Source organism: Castor canadensis, chromosome 8, assembly GCF_047511655.1.
Source record: "Castor canadensis chromosome 8, mCasCan1.hap1v2, whole genome shotgun sequence".
Lineage (NCBI taxonomy): Eukaryota > Metazoa > Chordata > Mammalia > Rodentia > Castoridae > Castor > Castor canadensis.
In genome coordinates, this window is record NC_133393.1 from 137,868,077 (window position 1) to 137,887,529 (window position 19,453).

General features: G+C 37.6%; 1 protein-coding gene across 7 annotated transcripts in view; it reads left to right on the forward strand.

Annotated features, from left to right (window-relative positions):
• The window catches only part of Ano4 (anoctamin 4), a 391,963-nt gene that overhangs the window by 310,146 nt on the left and 62,364 nt on the right, over window positions 1–19,453 (forward strand). For all 7 annotated transcript variants that reach the window (XM_074084215.1, XM_074084216.1, XM_074084217.1 and 4 more), the window contains 4 exons: window positions 878–999; window positions 3,570–3,704; window positions 4,750–4,846; window positions 9,347–9,407. In XM_074084215.1, the coding sequence (XP_073940316.1) occupies window positions 878–999; window positions 3,570–3,704; window positions 4,750–4,846; window positions 9,347–9,407 (415 nt within the window). The remainder of the gene's footprint in view (window positions 1–877; window positions 1,000–3,569; window positions 3,705–4,749; window positions 4,847–9,346; window positions 9,408–19,453) is intronic.

The following is a 19,453-nucleotide window of genomic DNA, read 5'->3' on the forward strand; positions in this document are numbered from 1 at the left end:
TGTCTGAGCAGATGCAGCTCTGAAACCCCACAGAGTAACTCTGGTACTGTCTAGGTCTTTCATGTCTCAGTAAAGCAAAGAGAATTTCCAAATTAGTAATGGTGGCAGCAATAATAACGTCATTACTCTTTTGACTTTTATTCTCAGTTTAACTTGATTATATTATTTAGCCTCCAAACAACCTTCAGAGACAGGAAGGGCAACCACTGTTGCCCCTGCTTCATGTTAAAAATTTAAACAGAGGTTTAGAGGGATGTAAACCCTCCTCTAAGTCACACAGTAAACTGATGGTTGAACTGAGATGAACCAGAGCTTATTCCAGCTCTGTGCTCAGTGCCTTAGAAAGGACTTCCCAGATTAATGTGAATATTTACTTTGCCTCCAGAAGGTGTCTTTTCCACTTGTGAGAGTAGCATCACCATGAACTGATCTCAGAAAAAAATACTCAACTCTCCATTCCTTAGTCTCTTCATTTCTTTAGTGAGGAGGTTGAATGAGATTTGGATTATTGGGATCCCCGGGTGGCATGCAGTTTTTATGTTTAAGAAGTTTCATGCCCAAAAGGCCATTAGACAGGGCCATTTGCCAACCTCCCTATCTTGAGAGAAGAAGGGAAGAGAACTAGCCAGTCTTGAGCATGACCCATGAGCCAGACCCTTTATCCAGTCAAACTCAAGCATGTACTTTGTTCCTGACAGCATGATCAGCAAGACGAGGTCCACAGTAACTAATGGAACTGCCTCCCCTTTAATAGAGAGGACCCCTTTTGTCTTTTATCACCCCTGTTGCTACTGCCCCAGTAAGAGCCCAGTGTAGCCAGTGCATTTGCTCACAGTTTTGTGGGTTTCACTCACCAGCAGCCGTGTTCTTATCCCAGGGAAGTTACAGAAGTAAAAACTCCATTCGAACCCATGGAGCAGTAAACCACCGACATCTCCTCTATGAATGCTGGGCTTCCTGGGGCGTGTGGTATAAATACCAGCCTTTGGATCTCGTAAGGTGAGTTTTTAACTAACTGCAAATATAAAGTTTGCACTGAATGATGAAGGCCAGCAGTCAGCTGGGACGAGCTGATCTTTTTTCCAGAAGAAAAGGTCAGAAGTACACAGCTCTTGCCAAGAGGGCAACTTAGAGGATGTCTGTTGTTCTTGGTAAACTGAACCTTCTCATGATTAGGATGGCATTTCCTTTAAAAAGGCCTTAAGAAGGAGCTAAGGAAGAAGCACTGGATCTAGGACAGGCCTTCTCACAGACTCCCTGTCACATAGCATGTCACCTATGTGACAGTGGTCTTATAGAGAGATAATACTTCTTACAGATATTTGTAACAAAATAGAATATTACTTACTATTGGTTGGGCATCCCTAATTCAAAAATCCAAAATGTTTTCCAGTCCTAAATTTTGGGACACTGATGTGTTGCGACAAGTGACAGGTCACAATCCATATGCAGGCATACTAAAAATATGCAGCTGTGTGTGTAAGATGTCTATGAAACATACTTGAATTTTGTGTCTTGACTTGGATCCTGGCCCAAAAAGATCTCATTATATGTATGCAAACATTCCAGAATCAGGGGAAAAAAATCTGAAATTCAAAACACTGTCAATCCAAGCCTTTTGGATAAGTGATACCCAGCCCAACTTACGCAAATAGGACATATGTGGTTCTGTTATCCAACGAGATTTCAGGCTTATTTTAATATTAATTTAAAACTAATAACCTTTAAAGTTTTTTTTTAATTTGTAGGTCAAAAGTGTATCCGCTTTTAACCTATTAATAAGTGTGTAGGGAAAATGTATGTTAAATCGTCCATGTTTATCCAACCTTCTGGCATGGCAGAATTATGCTCTGACTTTTCATTACTTATTTAGAGACTGGATATTAAGGTTGAGTGTTAACAATCCATAGTTCACAGATTCCTCATTAAAAAGCAAGTCATGTCTAATTTCTTACAGTAGCTGAATGTGTTTCACTTATACCTGAGCCCTAAGAAAAAAATCAGCCCAGAGGGGAGAAACACAAAGAAAACTCATGTTAGATATAATCCCTCTGGGTAGTTGTTCTCCCTATCAGAACTCTTATTACTTTGTTATCAATCATTTACCCCTGATATTCCAAAGACATTGATGAATTATGTCCCATTCTTTGTGTTGGTAGCAAATGATCCAGATGATATGAGAAGGAAATATTTTCTGTGATATGATCATTTTCCTTTGACCAAATTCAATGCATGATTAACAGAGGGAGAGGAATAAAAGCAAATTATCATCCCAGTCCATATTGCAGGATTACTCTGATTAGAAATTACAGGTCAATGCTGCTGGCAAACCATCTCCATCATGACAGCATTTTAATTAAGATTTTGCAATCAGTCTGGGTGCAGTGACTCATGCCTCTAATCCCAACTACTTGAGAGGCAGAAATCAGGAGGATCACACTTCAAGGCCAGCCCAGGCAAAATTAGTGAGACTTCATCCCAACCAATAAGCTGGATGTGGTGGTGTACACCTGTCATTCCAGCTACACAAGATGCATAAATTTGGAGGATCACAGTCTAGGTTGGCCCAAGCAAAATCACAAGACTGTATTCAAAAAGTAACTAAAGCAAAAAGGGCTGAAGCCTTTGCTCAAGCCTGCCTAGCAAATATGAGGCTCTGAATTTAAACTCTAGCAACTCCAAAAACAAAGATTTCTCATCAGCCAATGAATACTAATGAATTGCACATTGTATATATAATACAGTGGTAAGTACTGAGTTGAGAAACTTGGTTTCCTACAGACCCTGCATACATGAGAAAACTAGAAAAAAGTACCTAACCATGCATAATAATGTCAAATGTGTGAGGGAGGCTGTAAGTTTTGCAATAATTCATATAAATGGAAAGAATGGATGTGGTCAGCAGCCCTGTGCAGTGTCCATAGAGCTGGGTCTGAGAGAGCAGCAGGATTTGAGCTGGCCAGCAGGAAGGGGATGAAAACCCAGGCAAGCCTGGGATAGAAGGAACCTATAGAGCATCTTGGGAAACTCATCTCTTAACTACTCCCTGTCCTGTAGACCTTACTTCCTCCAGATCTCACCTCTGACCCCATCAAAGCATCTCCTCTGCCATTCCTGCTGCCTTCCCTGTCTATGACAAGCCTCCCTCTTCCTATCCAGCCCCTTCCAATCCTCTCTGTGTTCTCATAACAAACTTGTATATAATTATGGTCTTTTACAGAAGGGCTAATGCTCTTCCTGATGTAAAGTAGGAGGAGAAGAAATTTAAATTCAGGTTACACTGCATCAAATGTTCCATACTCTTGACTTGCCTGGTCTGCAATTTAGCAGGAAGGCCAGTATGAAGTAAAATGACTGGGCAAAGTGTTAGCCCAACTCTATTCTATTCTGTTCTGGTTTGGTTTTTGAGTCAGGTCACCTTATGTAGCCCAGGCAGGACTCAAATTCATGATCATCTTACCTCTGCCTCCCTCATGCTGGCAGAGCAGGCATGTAATACCATGCCCAGCCAATGCTTAATTTTACATTGTCACTGTAACTTGCCAAGCTGTTGTTTGTGTCTCAAACAGGCGGTACTTTGGAGAGAAGATCGGGTTGTATTTTGCCTGGCTGGGCTGGTACACGGGTATGCTCTTCCCAGCTGCCTTCATTGGACTGTTTGTCTTTTTGTATGGAGTCACCACCCTGGATCACTGCCAAGTCAGGTATGGAAGAGCTCTTGGAGTACCTGCCTTTGTTTAGTATTTAGTGATGGCTGTTTATGCTTTGCAGTTATTTACACACTTAGCTTTTCACTCCAACTTCCTTCCCAGTCTCTAATGGGAAAATTCAGAAGATTCAATCCACTAGGCTTTCTCTGTCCATTGCCCTTGTAGCTGTGCCCTTTAGCTACATGGAAGCAAAACTACATCTATGGACATACAGGGCCACTATGAACCCATGGAAAAAATCACTTTCATTTACTAGCTAAAAATTGCTTTCAAAGACTGAGTTTTTTCACCTTTCCTAAAACTGATGCCTGCTATTAAAAAAAAAATCCTTTTTCATGAATTCTGTGTTTTTATAAGGACCCTTTAAACCTAGACTACAAAGCCATCTCACCAACTTTCTAGTACCTTCAGGATGGTTCAGGACTAACAATTGCTTCCTTGGTTCCCATAAGAATATAGTTTAAGGTGTTCATAAAGATCTTATTGCAAAGCTGGAAAATGACCTTAAACAATTAATATGCCTTTTATTTTTTACAAAAATAAAAGTGAGTAATTGAGACTTCTACCTACAAAAATATTTTACTTTCTGTGAAATTGTTAATGAGATATACTTTCTTCCAGGACTAAAATCCTTAGTTTTCTGTTTATTCTTTGTTTTATCATGCCCATAGAGATGGAAGCAGCTACTTTTAGGTATCTTGTTTCCATAATTTAGTTTGAAATGCTTCAGATCTGTGAAATGTTAGGAAAGACTTTGGTATAAGTTATAGTCTAACCACCAATGTTTTGTTTCATTTATTTTCCTGAGTCTAACTTATTAATATGTAAAGCCAAGCCACAGCCTCATAAATAAGTAGGCTTATCAAATTGTTAAAATGTGTGGAACTTGTTTACATTCATAATAGAAAAGGCTAAGAAGTTTCCAAGGGCAAAAAAAGTTTAATCTATTGGATCTTATTTATCAGTTGAATATTCTAGTGAAGTTTCAGAGGGGTAAAGTTCCATGTCATCAAACAATTCTTTTGTGTTCCATTTCCAGTAAAGAAGTCTGCCAAGCTACAGATATTATCATGTGTCCTGTATGTGATAAATTCTGTCCATTCATGAGGCTGTCCGACAGCTGCGTCTATGCCAAGGTAATTCCAGATGTGCCATGTTTTAGGTGCCTTGGATTTAACATACACCATCCTGTGGAAAAGGGGGCCACAATGTTTCCTTTGTTGTCTCTAGTGTTTGGTTCTGGAGTTAATGTTGTAGGATGGACTTATCTCCCTGATTCAGTATTTTAATGCAAATATCCTTTTAACATGCATGTTCTTGCCTGGCCCAAAAGACCAAAAATCGTATGTTCTCCCTCATATGCGGACATTAGATCAAGGGCAAACACAACAAGGGGATTGGACTATGAGCACATGATAAAAGCGAGAGCACACAAGGGAGGGGTGAGGATAGGTAAGACACCTAAAAAATTAGCTAGCATTTGTTGCCCTTAATGCAGAGAAACTAAAGCAGATACCTTAAAAGCAACTGAGGCCAATAGGAGAAGGGGACCAGGAACTAGAGAAAAGGTTAGATCAAAAGGAATTAACCTAGAAGGTAACACACACACGCACAGGAAATTAATGTGAGTCAACTCCCTGTATAGCTATCCTTATCTGAACCAGCAAAAACCCTTGTTCCTTCCTATTATGGCTTATACTCTCTCTTCAACAAAATTAGAAATAAGGGCAAAATAGTTTCTGCTGGGTATTGAGGGGGTGGAGGGGAGAAGGAGGGGGTGGAGTGGGTGGTAAGGGAGGGGGTGAGTGCAGGGGGAGAAATGACCCAAGCCTTGTATGCACATATGAATAATAAAAAAATAAAAATTGAAAAATAATAACATGCATGTTCTTAAGAGGTACATCTCCAGATAGCATCACAAGAAGCTGCAGAGAGCGTGATCATTAGTGTCAGAGAGGGTTAGGCTCACATTTTTGTGGTTATTATTTAAAGAAATTTATTTTTATTTTTGGTGACACCTGGAGTAATGATGTAGATCTCATATAGTATTGTAAATTCTGTGAGAATCAATATGTTTTGTTTCTTTTTTTTCTTCTTCTCTTTGTAATCCTATGTAATTAAAAGTATTATTCTGAGAAGGACTGCATAGGTTCCGTGACTAATCCAGGAACCCGGATATCCATATAGTCCTTGAGATACATTGTTATGTGTAGGTTCAGATTTTGACTCTGTTCTTTACCACTTGTTTCCCTGGGAACAAGCTTTTCAACCTCTCTGAGCCTCAGTTTTGTTTTTTTGTTTTTTTATCTATAAAATGGAGATGTAAAAGAATAAGATCTCAGGAAATGACAGCTGGCTTCATTTTCCTCCTCTTAACTGTCATTTTTGGCAACAAGATTCCATTCAAAGCCAGCTCAGCTACTGAGCACTGGGCCAAGTAGACTAAGAATTCTCATCTCTAAAATGTAGGAAATACCTTTCCTCTCTGCCCGACTCCATTGATATGTCATGATGGCTGAAGAAGAGAGTATATCTGAAAGTGCTTAAAAAAAAACCCAAATACATGGCACCATTATTTTCATCATATGTTATTTCATACCCCTGTCTTATGAAAGGCATTACTACAGTAAAATATTAGACACATTCATCAAACTTCTGGAGTGTTTTTGTTTATTTGTTTTTTACTTAAGGGCAGTGTCACTAATGCTAAACAATAGCTAATGTTTAGGTTGACAAAGTCTTTCTGAGACTCACTGCCTATTGGTTTGCCGAGATTCTAGATTTTTATCAAACCTCTGTAATTACTGCAGCTGGAGCTATCTAAAATTACTCTGTTGGCTTTACACAGTTTCCTTCATTTACAATGAGAACATTTGGTAGGCTGCCCAGGAACTGGCCTCTCCCTAATGTGTTTAGCACTGCAGGTGGCCAGCCATTGGCAGAGCCCACACCACAGCAGTCAGCTATGAGTCTAAAAATATTTGGGCTCTGAGTATGTCACAAGAGACCCAAAAAAGCACAACATGCTCTCCCCATCTTTGGAGACTGCATCAGTAGACCAAGTGAATGAGGACAAATTCAACAGAGTAACCCTGGGAAACAGATTTGGTGAGGATCACTAGTCAGTAATATAATTATGTTTAAAGGTCACATTCCTTTGTTTTGGCCTGTGTATTCTTTTCCCTAAAGTTAACTACTTTGGGTAAGGGGCAGAGGCCAAGCCCTCATCTCTCCTGATGAATTACAGAGAGAAGAGGATAATGTGCCCAGGCACCACTGTGTGTTGCCACTCTACCACAGACCTTTCAGATCAGAGTTTCATTTTCAAACCTGCTTAGAACAAAGCAGAATTAGAAGGAGGCACTTTCCCTTGGTTGATTATAATCTGCCAGCCCTGGGTTTTAAAACAGAATGAACTGAGGAGTGAATGCCCTAGGGCAGCTGGCCAGGCAGCACCTACTTCATCAGTGCCTCAACAAAGCAGGACTTTGAGCAATCACTAATACAATGTAGAACACCAACACCTGTGGTTGGGATTATTGTAGCTGATTTCTGGGGAGGGGAGACTGTAGCAAGCTTTCTTGAACTCTTGTGCTACTGACCTAACTGGAGGTGACTGAAGATGCAGAAAGGACAAAGGATAGAAGACAGACATGCAGAAAGTTGGGGCCAGGTGCTGGGCGCTCAGATGGAGATCCACAACGCCTTGTTGCTTCTTTTCTCTAATAACTCTTCTTTGACTTCTTTTCTATTCTTTAAAACCTTACTTCTAAAGTCTTCTTTTTCTATCCTTTAAAGTCTCTTTCCTTAGACTCGCACTGTCCCATGTTTTCTCTTTAGCTTTCTTAAAGTCTTGGCCCTCAGACTTGCACTGTTCTCTCTTAAAGCCTTGGTTTTCAGGCTTGCACTGTCCCATGTTTTCTCTAATCTCTAGCATAACTCAGCAGCAGCTGCAGCCTCACAAGCAGCCCACAGGCAGCCAATCAATATCCCCCATCAAAAAACCCTTCCATCCATCCACCATCAAAAAAACCCCTGACATCCTCCTTCAGGAGTCTTATATCCAGTGGTAAACAAGGAGTGGAACAACAGTTCTCAGGGAAAGATGTGACAATGTAACAAGAGAAACCTGCTCTCTTCTCTGAACTTAAACAACTTAGGAAAAGCAGCTGTGCTGCATTTTGCCTCTGGGCTGCTGCTGGGGCGGTGCCAAATGCAGCCTGTAGATCACTGAGCACAGCTGTGCTTATGTCAAGTTCTCATAGGCTTCTCATTATCCACTCCCCACAGGAGACTAATTACCCAAGGACCACTTTTGAGGGGAGGCATGAGTAGAACTTGGTTCTCTGACCAGTGCTTTCACTTTCCCTGATAACTTGTCACCTACCTTTCCCACGGTACCACTGCCATCACACGCACACTCTGTACAAGGCAATCTTCCTTCTCCCTGGGGCTTCTCAAGGTCTTTCTTTTTGTGTTTTATTAGTATCTGGAATCTACTGCCTTGCTTTTTTGTGGTTAAAGCTACTTTACCATCTTACCAGGAACCAGAACTCTCTATCACCTTACCTATTCTGGCTCACATACTCCCAAATTGACAACCACAGCAGAAACTCTCTCCAAATGCTTTCATATGTGTACCATGGTTGTGACCAATACACAACTTATCTCCTCTCTTCTCTCTCTCTCTCTCTCTCTCCCTATCTCTTTCTCTCATTATATGAAATAGATAGGTTCTAGATGTTTCTCTCACTTTCAGTACTCATCTGTCCTATGTTCAAAGAAAGAGAAGGCATAAACTTTTGGAATAATCTGAAATATTTCATACTCTGATGTAACAGGAAAAGATCTGTTTATGCTTGACACATTCTCCAAAGGACAGTAAAGTATACTGTAAGAGAACTGTAAAATACCAAAAAATGTTATGCTATATGAACCTATCAGTTATCATTTCAATTTGACACAAACATTGGTGTGATTAATACTGAAGGTAGAAATAAGTACGGTTTTACAGTAAGAATAGATAGTTTTTCTCTTTGCTGTGGTGCTTGCAAGAATATATTATTCTATCAATAAACTATTTCTGTGTTATGCACAATTAGTAGCTATAGTGATTACCTGAGGCTTTAATAAAGATGGAAGTAGATTTTGTTAATGGTTCTGGTCTCTCACTTTCATAATGTTATAATCCAGACAGCAGCCTGGAAAAGATTTGCTCAAAACTGCACAAACAAAATGGCTGTTTTTGAAGTAAGTGAGACCTTATAAACAGTGTTTGGGAATTTGGGATCCTTTAATAGCAACAGTAACAGCTTCTTGGTCCTAAATATAACTACATCCTTATATATATTGTACAAAGTTTTTATAGTACCCAAAAGGCAATTCTTGGCAGCACTATTGGGACTGCTCTTCAACTACATGATCCCCACATAAAGGAAGCCCATTCTCTCTTCCATATCTAAACTAGTTCACAGATAGAAGAACACCCTCTTACTTATGGTCCAAGGAGAACATTTGCCACAGTACCCCTGCGAAACTCATTTTATCATCAAGACTACTTCTACAGACCTTGAAAAAATGCCAATTGCAATACTGTATTTGAAAAATTAGCCAAACTCTGATTCTGTTACTTCCAGGTGACCCACCTTTTTGACAATGGAGCTACTGTCTTCTTTGCTGTTTTCATGGCAGTCTGGGGTAAGTGTTCTATGACCACAAAATCTGAGTTCCCTTCATTATTCTCTATATGTTCCTTTAGAAATTTCACATTGGATGTGAAAGGAAGAAGCCTGAGGAAATTCAGTTAGCTTTTCTATTAGTGACAAGCTGGTCACTAATTCATTTAGTTTGTTTTAAATTGATGTTGTGGAAGAGAAATATGCCTGATGCTTTTCTCTTAAACTTTCAACAACTGCATCAGTGAGTCAAATTCACCTTCTGTTGGAGACAAAAAATAAGGCTTCTAGGACACTAAAAGTTGTGGGGAGAGTTGCATTCCCATCCTAATACAGATACTTCTTTTGGAAGTACTCACCTCTGGCTTTCCTCCAGATTATAGATGAGATGATCCCATATACAAGAACCATTTATGGGGCTGAATTGAGGCATTTGGTACCAGTCAATCTACTGGCACCATCACACCACGTGTGATGGAAACATTCAAATCTTTGGAAACAGTAGGATTTGGTTGAAATCTCAACTCCTCCACTTCCAAGACTGTATAGTTTGGGGCAAGTTACTTAACCCATTTATAGTAAGGTGGATTTAATAATAGTCACATAGTCAAATAATTATGAAGTTTTAATCTAATGGTATGGAAATATCTGTACAAATTCATGGTAAACAGTTAATGACAGCTCCTTCCAAGGAAGAGAATTCATGGAAAAGTCAGCAAAGAGTGGTGAAAGATAAACTTTTTTGCTCTATATGTTCCATTTGTTTTGAATTTTTATACAATGATTATGCATTTATCCTACAACTTGAAATTCCAAAATCTGAATGTTGATGTTACAAACCCCTACTAACTTTAAGCATAGGTTCACATTTTTCCTTATGTCCAAAGTGAGTATAAGAAACTTCCCTTCTCTCAGGGCCCAGCTGAAATGTCATCCGCTCTAGTCAGAAGATGTCTTCCTCCTTTGAACTTCCAGAACATTTGGTTTATGTCATACTTAGGGCACTTATAATAATTTGCATACATAATTTATCTCCTCTAGTAGGTCATGGTCATTGAACACCTCATGCATATCTTTTGTATTTGTTGAACAAATGGATGTATGGAAAGGTGGATGGCAAGAAGAAAAAATAGAAGGGAAAAGAGAAGGAAATTGTCAAAAATATTTACTTTTAATACAATGGGTGCACTTACATGGTCTTTTTTGTTAAGTAGAAATATAAAATCATGTTCTTTTGAGGAGGTTTATTGTATGTATATATGTCTTCCCTACCTCGAGATCATCAAAAGAAACTTGTCCTACTCGCCACAGCTCTGTTGAAAGGACAAGTTTTGAACCCTGTGATTTCAGACCCTTTTAGCCAAGTAGGCATTTGACCCAAGAGCAGTCAAACCACAGTTTAATGAGTGACCTGGGGGACAGCCTGAAGTTCTACCCATACAGGGACCAGTTGGGCCAGCCAGACCCTTATTCTCAAGAATATGAACTGGGAAGTACAGAGAGAGGTAGGAAGTTTGCAGAAAATAGGGACTAGGAGGAATTAGGAGGAATCTGAAGTTATGAGAATCAGAATCTAAAAATAGGAAGAAACAAATAACTAGTAGAAAAGATACAGAATAGACAGTACAGAAGTCAGTTGGTAGCCAACTGGTAGAAAAAGCAAACAATCCCCCAAACAGAAAGAGCAAAGAGAAAGTTTCACCGAGTCATGTTATTAGTGGAGTTTTTGGTTGAAGATCTAGCGTCTCTTGTGGCTGAGGTCTCTCAAGCTGAGTTCCACATCCTATCTGTGAACAGGCCTGGTCTTTATACCTATAGGGGAGGATTCCTGCCTCTCTTAGTGGACTTTGTGAAAACTGTGCCATTCTTAATGCATCTATAGCCCTAACAAAAAGAAAAAGGGAAGCTAACTACAGCAGAGTTTTGGCTATAGAACTGAGCTCTCAGATCACGAAGACATTTTATCAGTAACCATGATAAGGAAGTATAAGCCATCCAGAGCTTAAGCTTTGCCACATTACAAATGAGCAGACGTCAAACAATGTATTTATTTCTTAAATCAGTGATTACTTTTTTCAGGTCATGGTACACATAGAAAATGAAAATATTTGTGCAGCTTACTGATAGACATGAAAGAGTTTGCTCATGACCAGGAATAGGGCTGCCCTGAGCACCCTAGCGCAGCAGCTCCAAGGGCTGAAGGGGTTTTATTATTCCTAGCTGAACCATCTGCTAGCTCTTCTTTGGCCTACTAATCTACTGTGTAATAAGTTATGCTTCTGTATCCTGGTATTATTCCAGAATAATTGAGGCACAAAACTGCCTTACCCACTTCAGTATTTCTTCAGTTTTAGATATACTTTGACTGAGATAAGTTTCATCCATGCACAGTTTACCTCAGAGACAGTATAAAAGCAAAATGTTAGTATAATGATATTTGGATATAAAGCAGAGATTGCCATCTCTCTCCCAATACCACCATTATTGAAGGGATTGGATCCTTCTTTTCAAGTTGGAATGCCCTATGCTGTGAATGACAAAATAGGCTTTACTTCATCCCTTTGCCAACCTCGGTTGGTTGGTGGCGGCTGTCTGGAGCAGCATGGAGCTGAGAAACTTCTGAGCTTGCAAGTAGGCAGACTGAGAATTTGATAGCTCTGTGCTTTAGAGTATGCAGTAAGATTCTGATAGATGTTCTGTAATAAACGTTGGGCACAAGGGAACATTTTAGGGCCACTCCAGGCAAAGAAGCCTGGAATAATTCACCCTCTGAATTGCTTTGCCTTGGCTGACAACTTATTGCTTAAATCCTCTACTATTCCCAGAAATGTACTAGTGTGAGAAAAAGAATGATTTGCCCCAGGTGTTTCTTTGCAGAAAGGGGTATACCTTTTACAGAAATCTAAAATAGCCAGTGATAATAACAGTATACTAGGAGCATATATTTACTGAGCACTTACTACGTGCTAAGCACTGTCCTAAACATTGTATATGTACCATCGCATTTAATCACTGCAGGGATTTGATCTCTGCCTCGAGGGATAGATGAGGAAACGGAGGCAGAAGCTAGAAAGCAGCAAAGCCAAAAGTTAAAATGAGCAGACAGCTTCTGTGCTGTGCTACTAAGATTGGGTACTGTTTGCAACCATTTTCTTCTGCACTGGATAGCGCAACGTTCAGATAAGAGACTGTGATGTTCGTCCTGAGTCCCATTTTTGCTGCTGTGAGATGGTGATGTTCTCTAAAAGCATGTCAGTTCTGAGGGAGCTCAGTTTAATGGTCTCAGGATCATCTCTTAGGATTGACAAGTTGCAGCATTTAAGAAAACAAATGCTCTCTGTTCCCAGGAAATTGCTAGATACCGAGGTGATGAGAGCAGCTGTAAGTGGTTTTAAGTTCTCCAAAGGGACCAGGTTGATGTGCTGTTTTGTTGTCTTTGCTTTGTGTGTCACCAGCAAAACAACAACACTCTTTTTGGAACCAGTCTGAGGGCCTGTGTGTTGGTTTTGTTCATGTTCACACATGTGCGCTAACAGGGTTTCCTGAGGATCCTTGAGTTCTGTAAACCTAGGGCTCTCTGGACCTCATCTACAGTGTGGCTCTTCCCTCAGTATTCGTTTTTGTTCAGAAGGATTCAGAGGACAGAATCATTATGAATTAAATTTCTCTCCCTAAGGGGAGGAAAATGAGTCATTAGGGAACTAGATGTTGGCAGAGGCCTGTCAGAAAGCAGGTGATAGCCCTCTGTTCTTTGTTTCTAGTGCCTCAGATTGCTTTACTTCCCCTCTCTTTTTTCATTTTCAGTGTTGCCAAAAATTAAATTACCCCAGTAAACAAACAAAGCGAGGTCCTCAGAGCTCTCCAATCAAAATGACAAGATAGTGATTATTTTAGTGCACATTCAAATATTTTGTATGCTTCTGTTAGTAATTGGCAAATTAATTATGTCTAATTTTCTTAAGTAATTTTATAATACTTGGCCTTTTGTGTCTGGAGATTTATGCTAACTTTATCTTTCATCTTACCTATATGTCCAACAAAAATGTGATTGTATATTCAAAAAAAAGAAAAGGTATGTGCTTACTAAAGGCCTCCCATGTGCAGGTGCATTCATAGGATACCTCACCCATTTCTTATAACCCATCACAAAGAAATTACCATTCCCATTTTATAGATGAGAATATTGAGGCTCAGATAGGTTATACAGCTTGTCCAAGATTATCCAATAGCCAATAAGTGGGAGAGTCTGAATTTTAAACCAGATCTTGTCTGTTTGATCCCAGAGTCATTCCAAAGTCTCCCAAGCCATGCTTGTTGATTAATATCTCAGCAGACAGCAAATTCATTTTCACTGGCCCCTGGGCACATGAAATTGATGTAGTCCTATTTTCAAAAATCCCATAGTTTATAAGAGAGAGTGATAATTAAAATACAGGTTAAATCCAATTTTTAATGGGGTAGTGAGTGTTCATGTAATCAATTTTCTAGGCAAAAGGAAAAGCAGAAAAAGTTCACACAAGAAGAGATAATGGAAACAAATTTCACCTTTGACAAAGGAATGGGGTCAGGGGGAGGTGTGAAGAACATTCTAAACTGAGAAGAGTATAAGCAAAGGTCCAAAGAGAAAGAGTTGGATGTTCAGAGTGATAGGGACATAGTGTGTGTGAGAGGGGTAAGGCTGTTGTAACAAACACCACCAACTGGATATCTCAAAACAAGAAATTTATTCTCTCATAGTAATGGAGCAGCCCCAAATCCAGGTGTCATCAAGTATGACTCCTTCTGAGGGCTCAGAGAAGGATCTATTCCATGCTTCTTTCCCAGTTCTGGTGATGATCCACGATTCTTAACATTTGTTGCCTTGCAGATCCAGCACTCCACTCTGCCCCTATCTTCACCTGTCATTCTCTTTATGTCTTGGTATGGCTGTTTTCTTATAAAAACACTAGTCATATTATACTCACAGCCCAGCTTACTCCAATTATCACTTCACCTTAACTAATTACATCTGCTTTGGCCCTATTTCCAAGTAAGGTCATATTCTGAGATATTGGCGCTTAGAACATCAGCATATGTTCTTTAAGGGGACATAATTGAACCCATAACAGAGTTAGTTGACAACTGAGGGCTGCTGATCATAAACCATTGGTACCACAACAGAGAACTAGGGTTCCATCCTATAGGCAGCAGAAAGCCAACTGATATTATAAGGTGGGAAATGACACTGTCAATTATGCTTGGAAAGTAACTGTCAACAGTGTGAGGAGAGGTGAACGTAGGGCCAACAGATGCCAGTAGGTGTTCCAGTGTTCAGTCAAAATATTGTGCAGAATTGGGCTCCACGAAAAACCTAAGTTCAAGAGTAAAAACTTTATACATAAAATGTTTTCCTAGCTTTTTATCTATAGTAGGAAGAATTGGTAACAACCAAATTTCCAACAACAGAAAAAAATTTAAATAACTTATAAGCTGTCATTATAAGTTATGTATTAACATAAAAGTATGCCATAAAATAAACACAAAACCTGTATTTTAAAATTTTTTAGAAGTATAACTTACGCAAATAAAATATGCTTTCAAGTACATTAAACGCATATGAAAAGAAATTATGTCACAATGAATGGTGGTTTACTTTGGGTGCCAGGATTATGAAAAATTTTTGTCAGCTTTATTTATCATTTACATAACAATAAAATCCAGCAATTTTACATGTGTGATTCAACTAGTTGTGTGAAATGTATATATCATGTGACCATCACCATAATTATGATAAGGGAGCATTTTTATCTTGTAGAAACTTCCCTTGGACCTTTGTAGTCAGTGCATTGGCATCCTCAAATCTGCTTTTAATCGTTACAGTTTCACCTGTGCTGTATTTCATGCAGAGTCATGCAAATAGAATCACTCAATAAGTAGCATTTTGTGTCTGGCTACTTTCATTAAAATTTATGTTACTGCATGTATAAGTAGTTTGTTCCTTTTTAAGTACAATGGTATCTCATTGCCTGGCTATGTTACAGTTTGTTTATGTATCTGCCAATTAAAGGACAATTACATTTTTATGGACAATTACATTAATTTAATTTTAGCTATTATAAATAAACCTGAAAATTATTTGTTCTTCTAGATTTTTTTGTATATTCTCATAAGTCTTTTTATCCAGTTCTCTTGAGTAAAAAACAAGGAATGGCATTCCTAGATCACATAAGTGAACATCTAGCTTCATAAGTAATTGTTTTCCAAAGTTACTATGCCATTTTTCATCATGTAGGCATTTCATGATTGTTCCAGGTGTTCCACATCCTCACAAACACTTAGCATTATCAATCCTTGCAATTATAGGCATTCTAGTGGATGTACAGTGTTACTGCATTGTGGCTTCAATTTGCATTTCCCTAATGAGTAGTAATGTTGAACATCTTTTCATGAGCAAATAAGCTCAACTTGCACATTTTCTTTGGGGAACTGTTTGTTCACATGATTTGCCCATTTTATTATTGGGTTATTTGTGTTCTTATTTTTAAGTTAACATCATGGTAAGTGAATTAAGCTAGGTTCAGAAAGACAAAGGCTGCATGTTTTCCCTCATATGTGGAAGATAGATCCAAAAGATAAACATACACAAAACAAACATGATGATATACAAGTTTATGTGTAGAACATGTTTATAATAGTGGAACTGCTATATAGAGAGGAGGGAAAGAAAAAGAGAATGATAGTCAACAGTATCAAAATACACTACGTCTGTGTGGGTAGAGGACCCAGTGATATGTACTGAAAATTGTTGAATGGTAGGGAGTGGGAGGGAAGGGGTAAGGGTAGTAATAGAAGGGGTTTAACTGACAAAGTAAAATATACTCATAGCAGGAATACATTGAGAAACCCCTTTGAACATTGATTTGAAATAAATAACAAAAGACAGAACTATAAAAGAGGTACAATGTGTGGGGGAGAGGGCTATTTGTAGGGGGAGGATGAATGATGGAGTTGAAGGTGAGGGAATATGGCTGATGGGCTTCATATACATATATGAAATAAAATGATGAAACCTCTTGCAATTGCTTGAAGTGGGGTAGGGAAGGGACCGAGGTGTAGATTGTGGAGGTGACCTAACCAATGTACAATGTAAGCCTAACTGGAATTGTCACAATTAATCCTCCCTGTACAATGAATATATCTTAATAAAAATAAATAAATAGAGTTTTTTATATACTCTGGTAGAATTGTATCACAGGCAATGTTTGCAATCTTTTCCCTGTTTGAGGCTTGCGTTTTTATTTTCTTAATGATATCTTTTGAAAAGCAAGAATTTTTACTATTGATATATTCTAATTTTAATTTTTTTGACCATGATCTTTGTGTTTTAGTTTAAGAAATCTTATCCAAACTCAAGGTTCCTAAGATTTCTTATGTTTTCTTCTAGAAAACTTATAGTTTAGCTCATGTGTTTAGGTCCCTGAGTTATTCCAAGGTGATTTTTGTATAAGGTATAAGGTAATGCTCAGATCCATTTCTTCCCATGTGGATATACAGTTGTTCCAGGATCATTTGTTGAAAAGTTTATCCATTTTATCTTTGAGTCTTTTTTGCACTTTTTGGTAGAAATCAATTGGCCACATTGTGTAGGTTTGTATGTATACTTTGTATTCTGTTTTATCTACAGGTGTAATTTAATGGCAACAATACACTGTCTTCATTATTATAGTGAAATAACAAGTCTTAAAACTTATTTTTCTTTCTAAAAATTGCTTCAAATTTTTAGGTCCTTTACATTTTCATATACATTTTAGAGTCAGCTTTTCAGTTACTACAAAAATATTGATTTTTGATTGGAATTGAGTTGAATTAATGAAACAACTTGGAAAGATTGAAAACTCAGTATTGATTACTCTCGTCCATAAATATAACTTAGCTTTTCATTTATTTAAGTATTCTGTGATTTCCGTAAGCAACATTGCACAATTTTAATATATAGGCCTTGCATTATGCTTTGTTCCATTTATCCCTACATATTTAATGTTTTGATTTTTACAAATAATATTTTTCTGTAACTGCAGTTTCCAATTGTTCTTTGCTACTGTATAAAAACATAATTGAGTTTTGTACATTGACCTCATATCCTGTGACTTTCTGAACTCAATTGTTATGTACTGTAAGGTTTTGAATATTCTATGTTCAACACAGGCAATTAATGACATTCATGAATGAGTATAATTTTGCTTCTTCCTTTCTAATCTGTGTAAGTCTGTTTTTTTCTTGCCATGTTACAATGGCTAGGACTTCCAGAATAATGTTTAGTAGAAGTTATGGTGCTATACACCCTTCCCTTATTCCCAGTATTCAGTCTTTCGCCATTACATGTATTAGAAATTGCAGTTTTTCATAGATGCCATCAATCAAGTTGAAGAATTTTCCTTCCCCTAGTGGAAGGAATTATTGAATTTTGCCAAAAGCTGGGGAGGGGAGTTGCATTAACTAAGATAATCCTGCGTTTAAAAGATTCATTTTCAAATAGTATGTGACCTTGCACATCAAGAACACGCCCATTTCATCATAATTTATTATCTCTTTACTAAAGTACTTTTAAAGATTTTTGCACTTATCTTCATGAGGGTTATTGATTTATAATTTTCTTCTAGTGTCTTTTTTGGTATTGAGGAAATGGTGACTTTATAGAATGAGTTTTAAAATATTCTATTTCCTAGAGACATTTATGTGGAAATTATGTTGTTTCTTTTTTAAATGTCTAGTAAAATTTGTCAGACTTGAGTTTTCTTTGTAGAAAAGTTTTATATATGAAATTAATCTTTTTAAGGATACAAGGATCTTAAATTACCTATTCTTTGGTCCATGAAGGAATATGTAATTCCACTAAATTTGTGAATTTATTGGCTTTAATTTGTTCATAATACTCTTATATTCTTTTGACTTTCACTGGATCTGTTATGATGTCTCATTGCTCATTCCTAAAATTGATAATTCTTGTCTCCCTTTTTTTCTCTATCCATTCTTCCTAGAAGCTTATCAGTTCTATTAATTTTTAAATAATAAATTATTGGTTTCCTGTTTTCTACTATTTTTATATTTTATTTTTCATTGATTCCTGTGGTTATCTTTATCTTACACTGAGTTTAATTTGCTGTCCTTTTTCTAATTTAAGTGAATTCATTGATGTCAAATCTGAATTATTTTTATTTTTTTCAGAGGCATTAAAGCATTCATTTAATATTTCTCTGATAACTAATAATCACAAGCATCTTTTCATGTGTATATTAGCTGTTTATATTTTTATTTATTATTGTTGTACTGGGGGTACATTGTCACATTTACAAAAGTTCTTACAATATATCATAGTTGAATTCACCCCTCCATCATTCTCCTTTATCACCCTTTCCCCCATTCCTGGAATAGTTTCAACAAGTCTCATTTTTCCATTTTCATACATGAGTACATAATATTTCCACAATATTCACCCTCCTACACACTTTCCTATATACTCCCTCAGTCCACTGGTACCAACCCTCATGACAGGACCTGTTTTTAAAAAAAAAAAAGACATTTTTGTTTGTTTAAGACAACTATACATGGAGTTTCATTGTGACATTTCCATGCATATATGCATTATAACCCAAATTGGTTTATCCCTTCATTTTCTCCTTTCTACCTTAGTCCCTTGGTGATTTCAACAGGTTTAAAAGTTTGATATTCATTCTTGTATAGAAACTATAATGTCATACTTGTATAGAAACTATAATGTCATACATTTAGCCCTGCCTAGTTGCATTTCCTAAATTGTTTCATTTTAAATCTTAAAGTACTTCCCAATTTATTTTCTTCTTATTTATTCTATAACCCACGAATTATATAGAAATCTGTTGTTTCATTGCCAAATACTTTGGGCATTTTCTATGTCTTCTTGCTCTTGGTTTCTAACAGTTCATCAGATAGATATACTTTATATGATTTCAATTCTTTTAAATTTATTGACCTTTGTTTTGTGGACCACGATATGGTATCTTGCCAAATGTGCCATGCACACTTGGGAAAGCTGTGTTTTACTATTGTTAG